The sequence below is a fragment of the Felis catus genome, chromosome A3 (genome assembly GCF_018350175.1).
Source record: "Felis catus isolate Fca126 chromosome A3, F.catus_Fca126_mat1.0, whole genome shotgun sequence".
NCBI classification, from domain to species: domain Eukaryota; kingdom Metazoa; phylum Chordata; class Mammalia; order Carnivora; family Felidae; genus Felis; species Felis catus.
In genome coordinates, this window is record NC_058370.1 from 124,294,101 (window position 1) to 124,309,973 (window position 15,873).

At 43.4% G+C, this 15,873-nt stretch overlaps 1 protein-coding gene across 2 annotated transcripts in view; it reads left to right on the plus strand.

Annotated features, from left to right (window-relative positions):
• Nucleotides 1-15,483, plus strand: part of LDAH (lipid droplet associated hydrolase) — a 111,919-nt gene extending 96,436 nt beyond the window's left edge. For both annotated transcript variants that reach the window (XM_023252072.2, XM_023252073.2), the window contains exon 7: nt 13,274-15,483. In XM_023252072.2, the coding sequence (XP_023107840.1) occupies nt 13,274-13,498 (225 nt within the window). In that variant the 3' untranslated portion in view covers nt 13,499-15,483. The remainder of the gene's footprint in view (nt 1-13,273) is intronic.
• The last annotated feature ends 390 nt before the right edge of the window (nt 15,484-15,873 follow it).

Below are 15,873 nucleotides of genomic sequence, written 5' to 3' on the forward strand. Positions count from 1 at the left end.
TGTGATACATAGTATATATACCTTTATTAACACATTAAATAGTGACATATAATAGCAGTCAGAATTAATACTGAAAATGTTTATTTTGAGAGAGAGCATGTGTGTGAGTGAGGGAGGGGCAGAGAGAAAGGAAGAGAGAGAATCCTAAGTAGTCTCTGCCCTGACATCGACAGCAAGGAGCCCGATGCACAGCCCAATCTCACAGACTGTGAGGTCATGACTTGAGCCGAAATCAAGAGTCAGATGCTTAACTGACTGAGTCACCCAGGGTAAATTTATAGCAATGAGCATAAATAATTTTTTAGTTATCCTCAACAAGTTTACTGTGATTTGAGAATTTCCGTAATTTTATAGGTGACAAAATATAGGTGTTATTCATACTATTATCATTTATTGCCTGCATACATAATTGAAGGAAATACTAAATTATAGTTAGAGGTTAGCAAAAATAAAGATGTCATCTTTTTCCCAAGCAAGTGTACGTTACCCCTCCCCCACTGCCACTTCTATACAAACCCACATGGACCCCTAGACCCCAGTGAAGAAGCCCTTCCTTGGAGACACTAGAATATAGGTTAGGCAGCACGGTGTTGTGGCTTGCGCACTGGCCTGAGAACAAGAAGCCATGAGATGTTACACTAAAAAGACTAGATTATTGTGAGATGCTAGGGAGCCATTGTAGGGTTTAAGTAAGGAGTGATATTCACAATGTTTGACAACCATATGACACAGCCATTGACCCATCAGAGCATGTGCCATCTGTGAACAGCCAGTCAGTTGAGAGCTACCAGTTCACATCAGTCAGCCCTAGGAGTGTGGCTAGATTAACAAATGAGAGGGATTATTTGGGGGGAACATACGGAAAATATGGGATAAGAATGAAATTTGAGGTAGGGAGATCATTCAGAAGGCTTTTACAAGGACTCAGGCAGTGGGATGGGGGTGGAAAGGAGGTAAGATAGGGAAGATTTAGGAAGTAGAAGAACTTAGTACTTGGGAGCGGACTCTGTAACTACTGACCTGTGTTGCTGTGGGCCAGCGTAAAGGTGCCCTTTATGTGTGCATGTTAGTTCACTGATTAAAGTTTTGAGTCTATAACAAAAAACAACAGCACTTAGTACTAAGTGAAAGAATGAGAGAATGGAGATGGAAGAATCTCAGATTATTTCTCTGTATTTAATTGATAACAAGATAGGGAAGGAGGATCAGCTAGTTGGGGGAGGTGGTTGAGAGAGTAGTTGATTTGGGTACTTTGTTTGAGATACCTGTGGACACCCAAGTGGGCACATGTCTGGCAGGTAGCTGGCCGTACAGTGTGAAGCTTAGAACGGTAGTCCGGGCTGAATTTTGATTTGGAAACGGTAAGGATAGATTTGAAGCCATGAGCTTGGATAATAGCAAGAAAAGGAAGTAGTATGTGGAGAGAAGACATCTAAAGATTGACCCTTGGGGAACACAGCTTAAAAGGTTGGGAGGAAGTAGAGCGGCTAATGGATGAGACGGGAGGGGGAGGGACAAGAATGAGAACCAGAATAGAAATAACCCCAAGGAAGAGAATCAACTGTACGTCTTCGCCACTCCTGTCCCAATTCTTTGGAGAACCCCTGGGGTATGTTCTGCGTTAGGAGGCACCTGGTGTGTCTGAGGCAAATAGGTCAACATTCGTGTGTTCTGCCCTTGTTCTAAACTGTACGAGAATGTATGTCTCATTCACAGAAAAGTGAATTCGTGTTTGGTTTAGAAACTTGAAGTTTTCATTTAAAACTCACTTAGGAGGGAAATTCTAAACTGCCGTGACCATCTCTGGCCTCGGCGAATGGAAACAGCTGGTGTGTGCTACTGCCAGACGGAATCTGGGCATCACTGCCGGTCAGCAAGGGTCTAAAATCGTTCCCGGCGAGAACACACGAGGTGCAGCTTTCTGACAAAGGCAGACAGCAGTAGAAGGGCCGCCCTGCGCCCAGAGAGCCAGGCCAGGGTGACAGTGTTGTTTGGGAAAAGGGGCAAAGTGCCCTCAGGAACAGGAACCCCTCTGCTACGGCTTTTTCCCCATCCTGCTTAGCCCACCCGAGCCCAGAGGTGCACGTTGCCTTTGGGAACAAACGTTGTGCAGTTGTTTGCAGATTCGGGCATGCAAATCCTTCAGACATGCACACGTCCTGCTTAGCGGAGCATGGGAAGTGCTGCCCGGACCTACTAACCAGGTCTGCTTTCCGCCACGCCTCGGTCTGAAACTGATTGTGTTAGTTCTGCCTGTCTCATTTGAAGCCTGTTCAGAATGTCATAATCATCCTGGAAATACATAGGCTTGTTTTTATGTCAATCGTTTTGACCTTGAGAGCTTCGTGTTACGTACGTGTGTGAGCACACCCTGAGTTCTCAAGTGAAGAGTGATTGAAAGGGGTGGGTATGCACTGGGGAGCAGAGTCTTCTCCTGGCCTGGGGTTCAAACTCCAGCTCCACCACTTGCTCACTTATGTGACCTTGGTTAAGCTACTTGACCTCACTCTGTCTCCTTTCTCATCAATAAAATGGTTTAGTAATAGCATCTAGTACTATACATTTGTTCCAAAAATATAATGCTATAATTCATATAAAGACCTTTTAAGAGTATCTGGCATGCCCTAAGCATTCCGCTAGAAGTTTATTAATATTATTACAAATTTAGTCATACCCTAGATGTGCCTCTGAGTGCTTTAAAAAGACTATTTGCTTAACTTCTCCTCCCCCCACACACTTCTTCCTAAATGTTTTCAGTTCATCCTATAGTTAAAGATTTCAGTAATACTAAATATATAGCCAAGAGACCCTGGAATGCCCCAGTCCCATTCTAGATCCCAGCCACTGCTCCCCTTGAGATGCCCGAGGGAGATGTTGAACAGGAATGAACAGTGGTGAAGGAAGGCATAGGAGCACTTAATCTTTACCGGGACTTGGGCCAGTACCCTCATGCAGAAGATTCAGATGAGCTGAAGGTCCTAAACAGGACCCTTCAGCACATCTGCCAGTTTCCTGAGGCATATGACCAGGGGGAAACACAAACACAAGGGGATAGATTTGTTCCCGATGCCTCATACTCTGTAGCCTCACCAGAGGGAAATTGATGCCTCAGGTCAGCTTCGTACTCTAGTCCCAGGTAAGAAAGAGACAAAGCTAATCACTGGCTGGTCCAGCGCCTTCTGTTTGGGAGTAGGTGGGTTCTGACCCTTTACGCCTGCGTTTAACACGGAAAGGAAAGAGCTCCACTTCGCAAGTCTGTCGGTTGCGCAGTCATTCCAGCCACTGGAGAGGGGTCCGGTCAATAACCCGCCAGCCCTCACCTCCTCCTTGGGTCGCTTGATTTCCACTTGCTCCCCAAAGTGCCTGCAGAAGGGAGAGGGCTCAGTGGTCTTGCCCCCATCCTCAGCCACTTTTCTTAATCTTTGGGGATTTTAATTCTCATGTTTTCAAGAATGGTCATTGAGCCAATTCTGAATAAAAGGAAGAAAGGAAACAAGGTAAATTGGAAAATGAATTTCCTAAACTGCGTCCCTTTCTTTAACAACTCTTCAAGTTCCTAAAAATGGTTGCTTGGAAAGACTTGCAGTGAAATTGTAAAAGTTTGAGGCTGCTCTGTTCCCAGGAGGAATATGATTTTTAAATAACTGAAATGAAGAGGCTTATGTTACAAAACAGGTCTCCTTCACAGGTGCTGGGTCTGACTTTGGAGAGGGGATGAGCAGCAAGCAACCTGTTTTGGATTCTCCCCAGGGGTGGGATACAGTGCAGGAGGGTTAGTACCCTGAGCCTGGGAAAGCTGGAGGGGGGTGAAAACAGGGAAAAAAAGGCAGGACAGGGAGATCTCGCTGGGAAGTACCTAAATGTGTGTGGGTACTAATTTGACCTCTCTGTAAGCAGCTCGCTGCCCTATATCTGATCTTTTGCTTTTTTGATCAAAAACAAAATAAAAACAAAAAACAAACCCACACCTGTTGGGTGGCAGTTATTTCTGAAAAGGAAAGAAAAAGTGGAGAAAGCAGGAATGGCGTAAGTTTTTTGACTTCTCAGAGCACGCTAGAGAATACGCGTCTCCTCCCTGAACATCTACACCGTTGCTCCTTGGTTGCTTTCTCAGGGCGGCTGTTTCCCCTGCCATGCGGCTCAAAGGCTCGGGGTACTCTTTCTAAAGAAATCTGCACGTAAACATACTGGGAAGCCTGTTCATTCAGCACCCAGGGAAGCAGTGGGCCTTATCTCCACTCCCAGGGGCTCCCTCTGTGAGCCCTACCAGGAGGGTAGTCTCCGAATGCTGGTGCCATCCTTCATTTTGGAAGATACTCAACCAGGAATACCCAGGTGGTGCTGCAGTGTAGGCTCCAGGTCTCTTTTATAAGTAAAGTGGCTGAGCGTCCACTCAGTGAGCTGAGCATGAGTGGTAGCTTGCAGACAGGGGTTGTGCTTCACTGTTTGGTTGATGACTGATCTTGGATCTTCTAACTAATGTCTTTCCCCATGATCTTTTCACGGGAATACAGTGTGTGTGTGTGTGTGTGTGTGTGTGTGTGTGTGTGTGTGTGTGTAGAGTGCATGTTTGCTATACATGATAATGTATATAAGAACACGCTTTGCTTTAGGCTTAAAGAAAGTGTATATTACTTCCATATTTCTTGTAAAATTTTTTTAATGTTTATTTATTTTTGAGAGACGGAGCATGAGTGGAGGAGGGGCAGAGAGAGAGAGAGAGAGAGAGAGAGAGAGGGAGACACAGAATCCGAAGCAGGCTCCAGGCTCCGAGCTGTCAGCACAGAACCCGACGCGGGGCTCAAACTCATGAACCGCGAGATCATGACTTGAGCTGAAGTCGGCGCTTACCCGACTGAGCCACCCAGGCACCCCTCCATATGTTTTTAATATGAAATTTATTTGTCAAATTGGTTTCCATACAACACCCAGTGCTCATCCCAACAGGTGCCCTCCTCAATGCCCATCACCCACTTTCCCCTCCCCTCCACCCCCCATCAACCCTCAGTTTGTCCTCAGTATTTAAGAGTCTCTTATGGTTTGCCTCCTTCCCTCTCTCTAACTTTTTTTTCCCCCTTCCCCTTGCCCCTGGTCTTCTGTTGAGTTTCTCAGGATCCACATATGAGTGAAAACATATGGTATCTGTCTTTCTCTGCCTGACTTATTTCACTTAGCACAACACTCTCCAGTTCCATCCATGTTGCTACAAATGGCCAGATTTCATTCCTTCTCATTGCCAAGTAGTATTCCATTGTATCTATAAACCACATCTTCTTTATCCATTCATCAGTTGATGGATATTTATGCTCTTTCCATAATTTAGCTATTGTTGAAAGTGCTGCCTTAAACATTGGGGTACAAGTGCCCCTATGCATCAGCACTCCTATATCCCTTGGGTAAATTCCTAGCAGTGCTATTGCTGGGTCATAGGGTAGATCTATTTTTAATTTTTTTAAGAACCTCCACACTGTTTTCCAGAGTGACTGCACCAGTTTGCATTCCCACAACAGTGTAAGAGGGTTCCTGTTTCTCCACATCCTCTCCAGCATCTATAGTCTCCTGATTTGTTCATTTTAGCCACTCTGACCAGCATGAGGTGGTCTCCCAGTGTGGTTTTGGTTTGTATTTCCCTGATGAGGAGTGATGTTGAGCATTTTTTCATGTGCCTGTTGGCCATCTGGATGTCTTCTTTAGAAAAGTGTCTATTCATGTCTTCTGCCCATTTCTTCACTGGATTACTTATTTTTTGGGTGTGGAGTTGGTGAGTTCTTTATAGATTTTGGATACTAGCCCTTTATCCAATATGTCATTTGCAAATATCTTCTCCCATTCCATTGGTTGCCTTTTAGTTTTGTTGATTGTTTCCTTTGCAGTGCAGAAGCTTTTTATCTTGATGAGATCCCAATAGTTCATTTTTGCTTTTAATTCCCTTGCCTTTGGAGATGTGTCAAGTAAGAAATTGCTGCGGCTGAGGTCAGAGAGGTTTTTTCCTGCTTTCTCCTCTAGGGTTTTGATGGTTTCCTGTCTCACATTCAGGTCCTTCATCCATTTTGAGTTTCTCTTTATGATTGGTGTAAGAAAGTGGTCCAGTTTCATTCTTCTGCATGTTACTGTCCAGTTCTCCCAGCACCATTTGTTAAAGAGATGTCAAGCTTTCACTTTTTGCAGATGGCATGATACTATACATGGAAAACCCGATAGACTCCACCAAAAGTCTGCTAGAACTGATACATGAATTCAGCAAAGTCTCAGGATACAAAATTAATGTACAGAAATCAGTTGCATTCTTATACACTAATAATGAAGCAACAGAAAGACAAATAAAGAAACTGATCCCATTCACAATTGCACCAAGAATCATAAAATACCTAGGAATAATCCTAACCAAAGATGTAAAAGATCTGTATGCTGAAAATTATAGAAAGCTTATGAAGGAAATTGAAGAAGATACAAAGAAATGAAGAAACATTCCGTGCTCATGGATTGGAAGAATAAATATTGTAATGTCAATACTACCCAAACCAATCTACACATTCAATGCAACCCCAATCAAAATTGCACCAGCATTATTCTTGAAGCTAGAACAAGCAATCCTAAAATCTGTATAGAACCACAAAGTACCCCAAATAGCCAAAGTAATATTGAAGAAGAAAACCAAAGCAGGAGGCATCACAATCCCAGACTTTAGCCTCTACTACAAAGCTGTAATCATCAAGACAGCATGGTATTGGCACAAAAACAGGCACATAGACCAATGGAATAGAATAGAGACTTCAGAATTGGACCCACAAATGTATGGCCAACAAATCTTTGACAAAGCAGGAAAGAATATCCAATGGAAAAAAAGACAGTCTCTTTACTTCCACATTTTCTGAGCCTGACTTACATCAAAAGCAGCTTATCAGAAGAAAATATATTTTCTCAAAAATTATTTTAAGGTCCTGTGGCTTCTTTTTCCTCTGATCTAAGCACAACTCTCACTGTAGGGAAGAATCTAGACAGATTTTGCCCCCACAGGAGATCCCTTTGTCCTCATTGTTATCACCAGTATAACACCATGTGTCCTTTAAGAGTACTTACTATATGCCAAGTGCTTGATGTGCTTTGTTTTCTAATCCTTACCACCCCACAAGGCAGCTGTTCTATCCCCACCTTGCTGATGAGGAAACAGGCACAGACAGGCTAAGAAACTAGTCTAAGGGAACAACTAGTGATAGAAGAACGCTAGTGATAGAAGAACCAAAATTCCAGTCTAGGCAGGTATGGCCCAGGGCCCAAGTTCTGCACGCTGCACCATGCTCTTTCCCTGTGACTGCATAATGAACTTGAGCAGTTTCACAGATTATTTTACCATAATAGAACACAAAGGCTTTATGAGAAGCCCTTTCACTCTGAGCATGATGGCCCTGAAGCGCTATTTGCTCCTCTGCTCTAGTCTACACTGTATCATGAAACAGATCGCTCGAAGACCACTTGAAGAGAGGAAGTTCACTTTGTTAAACTGCCAAGAACTAGCTTATACCAAACTTGGCTTTATGATGAATTATATTCTAAGGAGCTTCTAAAATTCAGCTTATGCATGGGGCGCCTGGGTGGCTCAGTCGGTTGAGCATCCGACTTCGGCTCAGGTCATGATCTCACAGTTTATGAGTTTGAGCCCCACGTTGGGCTCTATGCTGACAGCTCAGAGCCTGGAGTCTGCCTTGGATTCTGTGTCCCCCTCTCTGCCCCTTCTCCTTCCCTCTCTTTCTCTCTCTCTCTCTCAAAAATAAACATTAAAAAACTTAAAAATAAATAAATAATATAAAATAAAATTCAGCTTATGCGTAAGGTTAATAAAATGAATGAATGAATGAATGAATGAGGAAGGAAGGAAGAAAGGAAAGAAAGAGAAAGAAAAGAAGTAACATTCTAAGACTATGAAACACTTTTATTAGGCCTGTGATTCCTATAATGCCTGTAGTCCTCTGGATTGTTGAATAGAGAAAAGTAATAGAAATAGAGATTTTTTTTCCAGCTTTATTGAGATATAATCAAGGTAAAACATTGTATTAATTTAAGGTATACAACATAACGAATGTGATATATGTATATATTGCAAAATGATTACCACAGCAAGTTTAGTTAACACAATCACCTCACGTAGTTACAAATTTAAATTTCTTGCTATGAAAGCTTTTAAGATCTGCGGTCTTAGCAACTTTTAAATACACAGTACAGTGCTGCTAACTCTAGTCAGCAGGCCCTGCATTAAACCCCCCAGGGCTTACTCATAACTGGAAGTTTGTACTTTTTGACCCCCTTCACCCAATCCTTCCACCCATCCCCACTGTCCGCCCGTCTCTGGCAACTACCACTCTCCTCTCTGTTTCTATGAGTTCCTTTTTTTGTTAGATTCCACATATAAGTGAAATCATACAGTATTTGTCTTTCTCTGACTTACTTCACTTAGCATAACGCCTTCAAGGTCCAACCATATTGTCACAAACAGTAGGATTTCCTTCCTTTTTATGGCTGAATGGTATTCCTGTGTGTGTGTGTGTGTGTGTGTGTGTGTGTGTGTGTGTGTCTGTACATCACCAGATAGGGATTCTTGTGGGTTTTTTCATGTTTAATATTTTGAGATATATCATTGAAAGTGATTTTAGTTTGTTATCAGCTAAATCAAATATATAAACTTAGGTCATAAGATGGTTTCTGGTATTTTCTTTTGTTCTTAAAATAAATCCTCTGTTAGTAATGCATAAAAGCCAACAACTCAAAATGTGTTCTAAAAAAAGATTTGTTGAGGCACCTGGGTGACCTAGTCGGCTGAGCATCAGACTCTTGATTTCAGCTCAGGTCATGATCCCAGGGTCGTGGGATATAGCCTGCATCGGACTCTGCACTGAGAGCGGAGCCTGCTTAAGATTCTCTCTCTTTCCCCCTCTGCCCGTCCCCTGCTCACCCTCTCACTCGCTCTCTAAAATAAAAAAAAGTAAATAAGTATTTTTAAAAGGTTTGTTGACTCCGTCAGGGCAGAATCCAGGTTTTCCTCCTTTGGACTCCAGAAGTACTTTATACCCTTCTCTGCCTCTTGTGTTTAAGGGCCAGTGTGTACATGCCTGTGTTCTTCCCTAGTCTGGCAGCTTCTCCCGAAGTGAGATTTACTCCCTTGTGAATTTCAACCACTTAGCCAACGCCAGATGGGAAGGAGGGTTAGAGTCATTTTTGGTGAGACTGCTTTGAATCTGTTAGTTTCAGCAGCAAAAAGTGAGAGAAAAAACACCCACATGAGAAAAGACAAATGTGGCTTCTCACTGGTAGCAAACTGCAACAATTTGCAGGGACATAGCTCCTTAGGGGCACGCTGAAATGTTTAAGGAAAATACGTCTGTGAGCACAGGCACTCTAGTAACTATAATTCCACCTTACTGCAGAACACACACGAGGAAAAGCAAAAAGCACAGTCCTGAGAAGTTAAATTTACAAAAACTGGGAAAATTAAATTTTGTGTTTAATAGAGAAACGGATTACTTAACATGACAGCAGTTTGGAAACACGGAATAATTTCCATTCAGTAATGTGTACTTTTTATCAATTCTCATGCATAGCAAAGCTAGTGCCAAGGAGAAATAAAACTACAGGAAACAATTATTTATCTTCTTACAAACCTCTGAATTTAAACGTCCTGCTGATAACCTGAGGTTCTTAGTTAACAGTTCCGGTCATGTCCCCGCAGTTACTACACCCGTGACACACAGAGCCCCAGAACTACATAGACTTCGAGAAGGCTGTAAGTGAAGGTTGTTGGGTTTGCTCCTGCCCTTGATTGTCACTCTCAGTTTTCATGGCCAGTTGAAGACCGCCCAGTCTTCAGGTTTTGTCTCTTCACAACATGGGTCAGTTCACTGTTAATTGCAAATCATAGTAAAGGGTACAGATTAGGAATGTTGTCTCTGGATTTATACCCCAGCCTTACAACTCACTAATTCTTTGAATTTAAACAACTTAATCTCACTATGCCTCAGTTTCCTTTTCTGTAAAATAAAGATAAAATACCTTCCTCAAGAGTACTGTTGTAAGGACTCAGTGAATATAGAGCTTAACATGTTATTCTCAGTTTTTAGCAGTTCATTATTATATGTTGTGGCGGTTCTTTGTTTTGACACATCGATATTATGATAGTATATACACTCTTAACCACCGTGCTTTGGTGTCCAGTTCTTTCTTTCTGCTTCACCTGTCTCCCCCCACCCCCCCACTAGTAGCTCCACACACCCCATACTTTTTCTGTTTCCTGTTTAGGGTTACAGATGCAGAGCCTTCTGTCCAGATCTATTGCCTGTGACTTCTAATCTATAGGGATGGAAAGTATCTTGAGCCAGTGTATCTAAAGGCATTAGAATAACCACATGTTTTACTTGTAAGCCAAGATTTTCATAGAAGGCTGCCCTTCAGTGAATATAGTCTGAAGAAAACTTTCAAAACACCCAAGCAAAAAGACCTTACCCCACCATTACTTAGAGATTTAACGAAATACAGCCACTCTAAATGGTTACTGGTCATAGAGGCTTAAGAAATAAAATTAGATGAACCTATGGGAAATCTGGAATCCTCACTGTTAATGCCATCTTGCACATTTTGTGTTAAGGGTCCTTGGACATGTCTTGGGTAGCTTAACTACTTGGACACGACTTGTCTCTGGATACCCTGAAGTAGGTGTAAGGCCTCTGTAATCCACGTGTGTTATTCCTGCTCAACTGTCCACACCTTCATTCGTGAGGGGGAAGGGATGGTGTTTCCCAGCCCATCAAGCTGGACTTTTCAATGAAGACATTTTAAGTTGTAATTCCCTCACTGAAAAGTAAATGCTAAACTCTCCAAAGGAATAGTCTCTGAAATATGAGGCAGAAAGCAGCAGCAGGTGCACAGAGTGATGGAGCGCTACTTGTCAGAGACCCCTGGAGAGCTCTTTCTGCCTTGCTGTCCCTCTAGTTGATCCTTCTACAATAGAGCTTTTCACAAGACTTTGCCAGCTTATGCAGGTGTGAGGGCTCCCAAAGCACCTTTGTCGGCATTCAGGAATCTTAAAGCAAGAGAGTGCACTGGGGCAGAGGAACACACATGACGGTCATGGGCCCAAGTCAGCACTTGCAGATTTCTCAGCACTGTTTCATACTCTGAGGAAGTGCCGAACCACTGGGCATGAGGACTGTAACGTACTCGATTTCCTGGATATAATTTAAAAGATTCTTGTGGGTAAGGGTAGGGTATGGTTTAGAGAGAACCTAAAGTTATTAGCCCTATTGGTAGGTAATTAATGCCTGCGGGCAAGGTGTTGCTGGCCAGAATCGTCACCCTCTGCTGGTGGGGTTGCAACATGGCAGAGCTGTAGAGAGACTGATACCCAGGGGAAAGAGCCAGGCTGCCACCAGGTTCTCTGTCCTTCAGCAACAGAAAGAACTTCATACGCTGCTAAGAGCCATGGCAAAATGAATTTTGGTTTTAGGGGCTTTGGAGTACCCACAAATGATTGTAGTGAGCAAAACACAGGAGAATGGGAAGAAGAAGTGAGCAGCCTGTGAGCCACAGATCCTTTGCAGCTTTCAAAACTAAAACCTCAGGTGACAACCAGAAAGCTGTCTATGAAGTAATTCAGAGTAAGTCTGCAACTCAAGGTTTAGTTGTTAGTAACTGACTCTCTGGAGTAGTCTACATATTTTCCTCTTTAAAGTATTGTTTTAACTGTTCCTTTAAATATTGGTTAAGTCATAAGGTTATTGTAATAAAGACCAGTGTCTTTATCAAAAGAGTCTCCCTTGTCCATATTCAGATAATGGATTTAATGACTATTAGATCAAAATCACCTAGTGGGCAGTAACACGTGTGTCCCGCGTCGTCTTCCCGACACACTTTGACTGCTCCCATCTCTCTTTGCCATTGTAGCCAGAGTACGTGACCTACAATGCAGACCTGATCGTGTCACTTCATTGTGTGAAGTCTTTTGTTAGCTCTTATCAGGTTTCCCCCACTATCCAAAAGTAGAGTGTTCCTGTAAAACCTTTTATAAGTTGAAGTGGCGTAAAGCAAAGAAGTAATTACCTTAATTTATATGGAAAATTTTTTGAGTGTTCCCAGACCCACAAAATAACCTCTCTTAGGCTTTTCAGATACTTTAGGACACATCATGCTAGTGGGTGCCCAAAATAAATCCAGGTAAAGCCCAGATGCTTGCAGCCACAGTTCAAAGCTATGGTGGCTTGATGTGAAATGTAGTTCCAGGGGAAGGAGCGTGGTGGAGCCACTCCCTCTTCCAGGTGTGCGCTGCCTCTGTACCTGCCCACTGCCAAACAAACACGGAACACTATTTTTGCTTTTAGCTTTTGTTCATAAAAACGAAAATCCGCTTCGGGTGTCTTTCGTTTAGCGAAAACAGATGCTAACATAGGTGTTTCATAAAAGCAAAGTGGCATAACACGAACTTCGGAAAAGCAGGGGATACCTGTATGTGCATATATACGTATGTACCCATACACATATACACATTCGTGTATATACGTACATACACATACTTGTGCGTGTGTGTGTGTGTGTGTGTGTGTGTGTGTGTGTGTGTGTCATGGGCAGGTATAGATCAGTATCCAGTAAGGGTCTTAGTAATGTCTTAAAGGAGGCTCTGTCTCCATGCAGCTGCTTGCTGTCACCTGAAGCATGATTATATCACCTGCCCACTGAATCTGCATCCTCTCCTGCTGCATGGAGCCTATTCAGAAATGTTACAGACACTCTCAGGATTCTGATCACTTTTCGTCTGCTACATTGAGAAGCCTGAGTCTCTCTACTTCATCTTTGGATGCATTCAACAAACATATCCATATGTCTACCATGTGGCTGCGTGAAAACTGTGAAGTGTGTATGAATGGTCACTAGTCCTTCAGCGATCATGTCTCAGTCACTCCTCCCTGTCCTCCACAGCCTTCTCTCCAGTGTCCATCCCAGCCTCAATGTACACAACTTTGCTGGCATGTCCTTTTAGTGAATCATGGGAAATCTATCACACAAGACTCTCCCTATGTGGGGATGGGTTTCTTTCCATCAGATGCCTCTTAATTCACTCTCATAAACCATCAAGGTCACTTCCTTAAGAGAGCCATGGTCTGGAGGGAGGCTTGCGGCTATCTTATAGGGCCAGGTACAGGGGCTGTTACCAGAGCATTGCAGGTTGCTGGTGTCATGTTTGTGTTGGCAGAGGAAGTGTTTTCTAATAAAATGTTTTTGTCTTGTCTTTTAGCTTACATTTTACTATGGTACTATGGATGCTTGGTGTCCAACAAAATACTATGAAGACATCAAGAAAGATTTTCCAGAAGGAGATATTCGACTCTGCGAGAAAAAATTACCTCATGGTTTTATCATCCATTTTTACGGAGAAATGGCTGGCATGATAGCTGACTGGCTAAAGGATGATCTGTCCAAAATAGAAGCCCTGACACATGGAAGCGCCACTGACAGCTAGTACATAGCAGTAGTAGGTGTGCTGTCTCTTAGTAGTTAGTAGTGTACTTAGTAGGTAAGTGTCCAGTGTAATGTCTGATACTAGAAGACATGGCTTGCTGTCAGCTCCGAGCTAGCTCCCCACACTACAGACTGAAGTAAGCCCAGTTGGTGAAATATGCCATAGGCTTAACAGAAACATTTTCCAAGACTCAGGGAACACAGTGATCAGTGATCTAAACAAGACCTTTTCTGTTTGCACGGGATACCCAGTTGGCACTATGCAGTTTATTCTAGTGGGCAGGATCCTTGCAGACAAAAAGAGGTCTAAATTCAGTTGGTTTTAATTGAGTTACCTTGTAGAACAGGCTCTCCTAGAGGAAATTACAAAAATGTAAAAGATATCAGTGAATGCTAAGTGTATAGTCAGAAATGTAAGTGTATGTGATCATGAGGACGCACATTCCAATAGCAGGAAGTGATGACTAGTGGGTCTTGGCAGTGGACCTGGATCTCCCTTAAGGACAGGAGCTAGAGAACAGCCCGGACTAACTTTGTACAGGTCCTGGCTGAGCTCATCAGAATCAGACTGGATGCCAGGCCAGCCTGCAGGACCTCCCCCGACCCCCCGCTCCAACCTGTTACCTTGCGTTGGGTCACAGGCCCCCAGCGGGGCCAACATCAGGGGAGGTACTGCTTGTCTCCATCTCTAAAAAGCTTCTCTGAGGACTGAGACTTCCTGATCTTCCTGCATTACACAGAGAATAAAGTTCACCAGACATTCCACTGGTGAAGGAACCAGGAAGAGCTGTTGAAGGATCCTGACTGTGCCTCCTGCCGCAAGACAGCCAGCAAGCTCTGTGCTGAGCCTGCCAGGTTGTGAGCTCGCTGCAGGCTCCTCTTCTGCAGGGCCCAGATGGGGAAACCCCGGGTTGTCCAAAGCCGGTCTGTACCTGCCTCGTAGACTTGCCCCTTCTGTGTTTTTTCCAATAAAACTACACTGAGGGCCAGCTATGAGCTAAGTACTGTGCTAGGCATTGAGGATAGAGTGCTTAGCTATGCCATGATTCTTTTCTTCTGTAAATCATCCAGTAAGTAATTTTTGAGAGGGCATCTTTCAATTGCTGAATAGAGAAGGACCATAAATGAGTTCTACATTTCTGCCTTGGCTTTGTGAGTTGGAAAGAAGTTATTTTACTAATGAACCAAAACAATCCATTAAATTATGTGAATTCACCTTCTCTGGATGCCTTGAGGACCAGTAGAGAAGAAGCTTGTTCTCTAGCCTGGAGCAGGCTCACAATATTTCTGCCTTCCCTAAAATGACTCAATCCTGGGATCCTAGGAGCCAATAAATCCCTCTGACAGCAGTAATAGTTGACAGTTGATCAAAAGCATTCAGTTTTTTCCTAGAGGAGACCCCTCATGGCGTTATCATTCCGAAAGAACAATAGAATGTTGTCCTTCCTTTCAAAGCCTAAAGCCCCCTGATGAAAGCTTCAGCTCTGATATGCTGCCAACCCAGTGGTGAGGGTTGAACGAGTTACTGTCCCTTGGCATGGCATCTGCATCAGAGCAAATGACTTCTCAGAGGGGAAGAGCCAAGTGCTCCTGGCCCCGGAGATAAACCAGGAGACACACAGGCCACTGGCATAGGGCTACACACGAAATCCTGATTGGCCGCTGTGTGGGTGGGCCTTCTGGAAATCTGGTGTCAGAAGCTCCGATTCACGGCTCCGAACTGCCTTGCACATAGGAGATGCTCATAGTACTAACTTGAAACCCTTGACCAAGTCCTGGTGAATCACACCTACTCAGAGATAATAGCATCGCCAGCTCTTCTTTCAGCATTAGTTTGTATTACTCTGTCCGTATATATGACATTGTGTCTTATGGTGGTTTTTCAGAGCTTAAATAAATGATGAAAAGTAGAAGATACAGGCTCGTTTTCTGTTTATCATCCAATCACCAAATGAATTTTCAAAATAAATGTTTAACCAACACTTAGAACTGCCTGGCCTGACCTCTGTATGGGGGGCAGGGGTGCATGGTACCGTCTGAACAGGCTCCTGAGTTAGACTTGGACCCAAGTCTCTCTGTTGGATTTTCTCATTCCTCCTTTTAGAGAAGAATCTGATTTCAGGAGATTGGAGTTCATTTCCTTAGGAATTAAACAAAGCACTGAATATTTCCATGCATATATACGACATGATAAGGTATACAGGAACTCTGGAGGCCTTGTCACCTGTGTGATTTTTAGACAGCTTTCTCTAATTTCTCCATGCATCAGTGTCCTCACTTAAAAGATAGGATTAATGGGGCGCCTGGGTGGCCGGTTGAGCGTCCAACTTGGGCTCAGGTCATGAACTCATGGTTCATGAGGTCGAGCCCCACGTT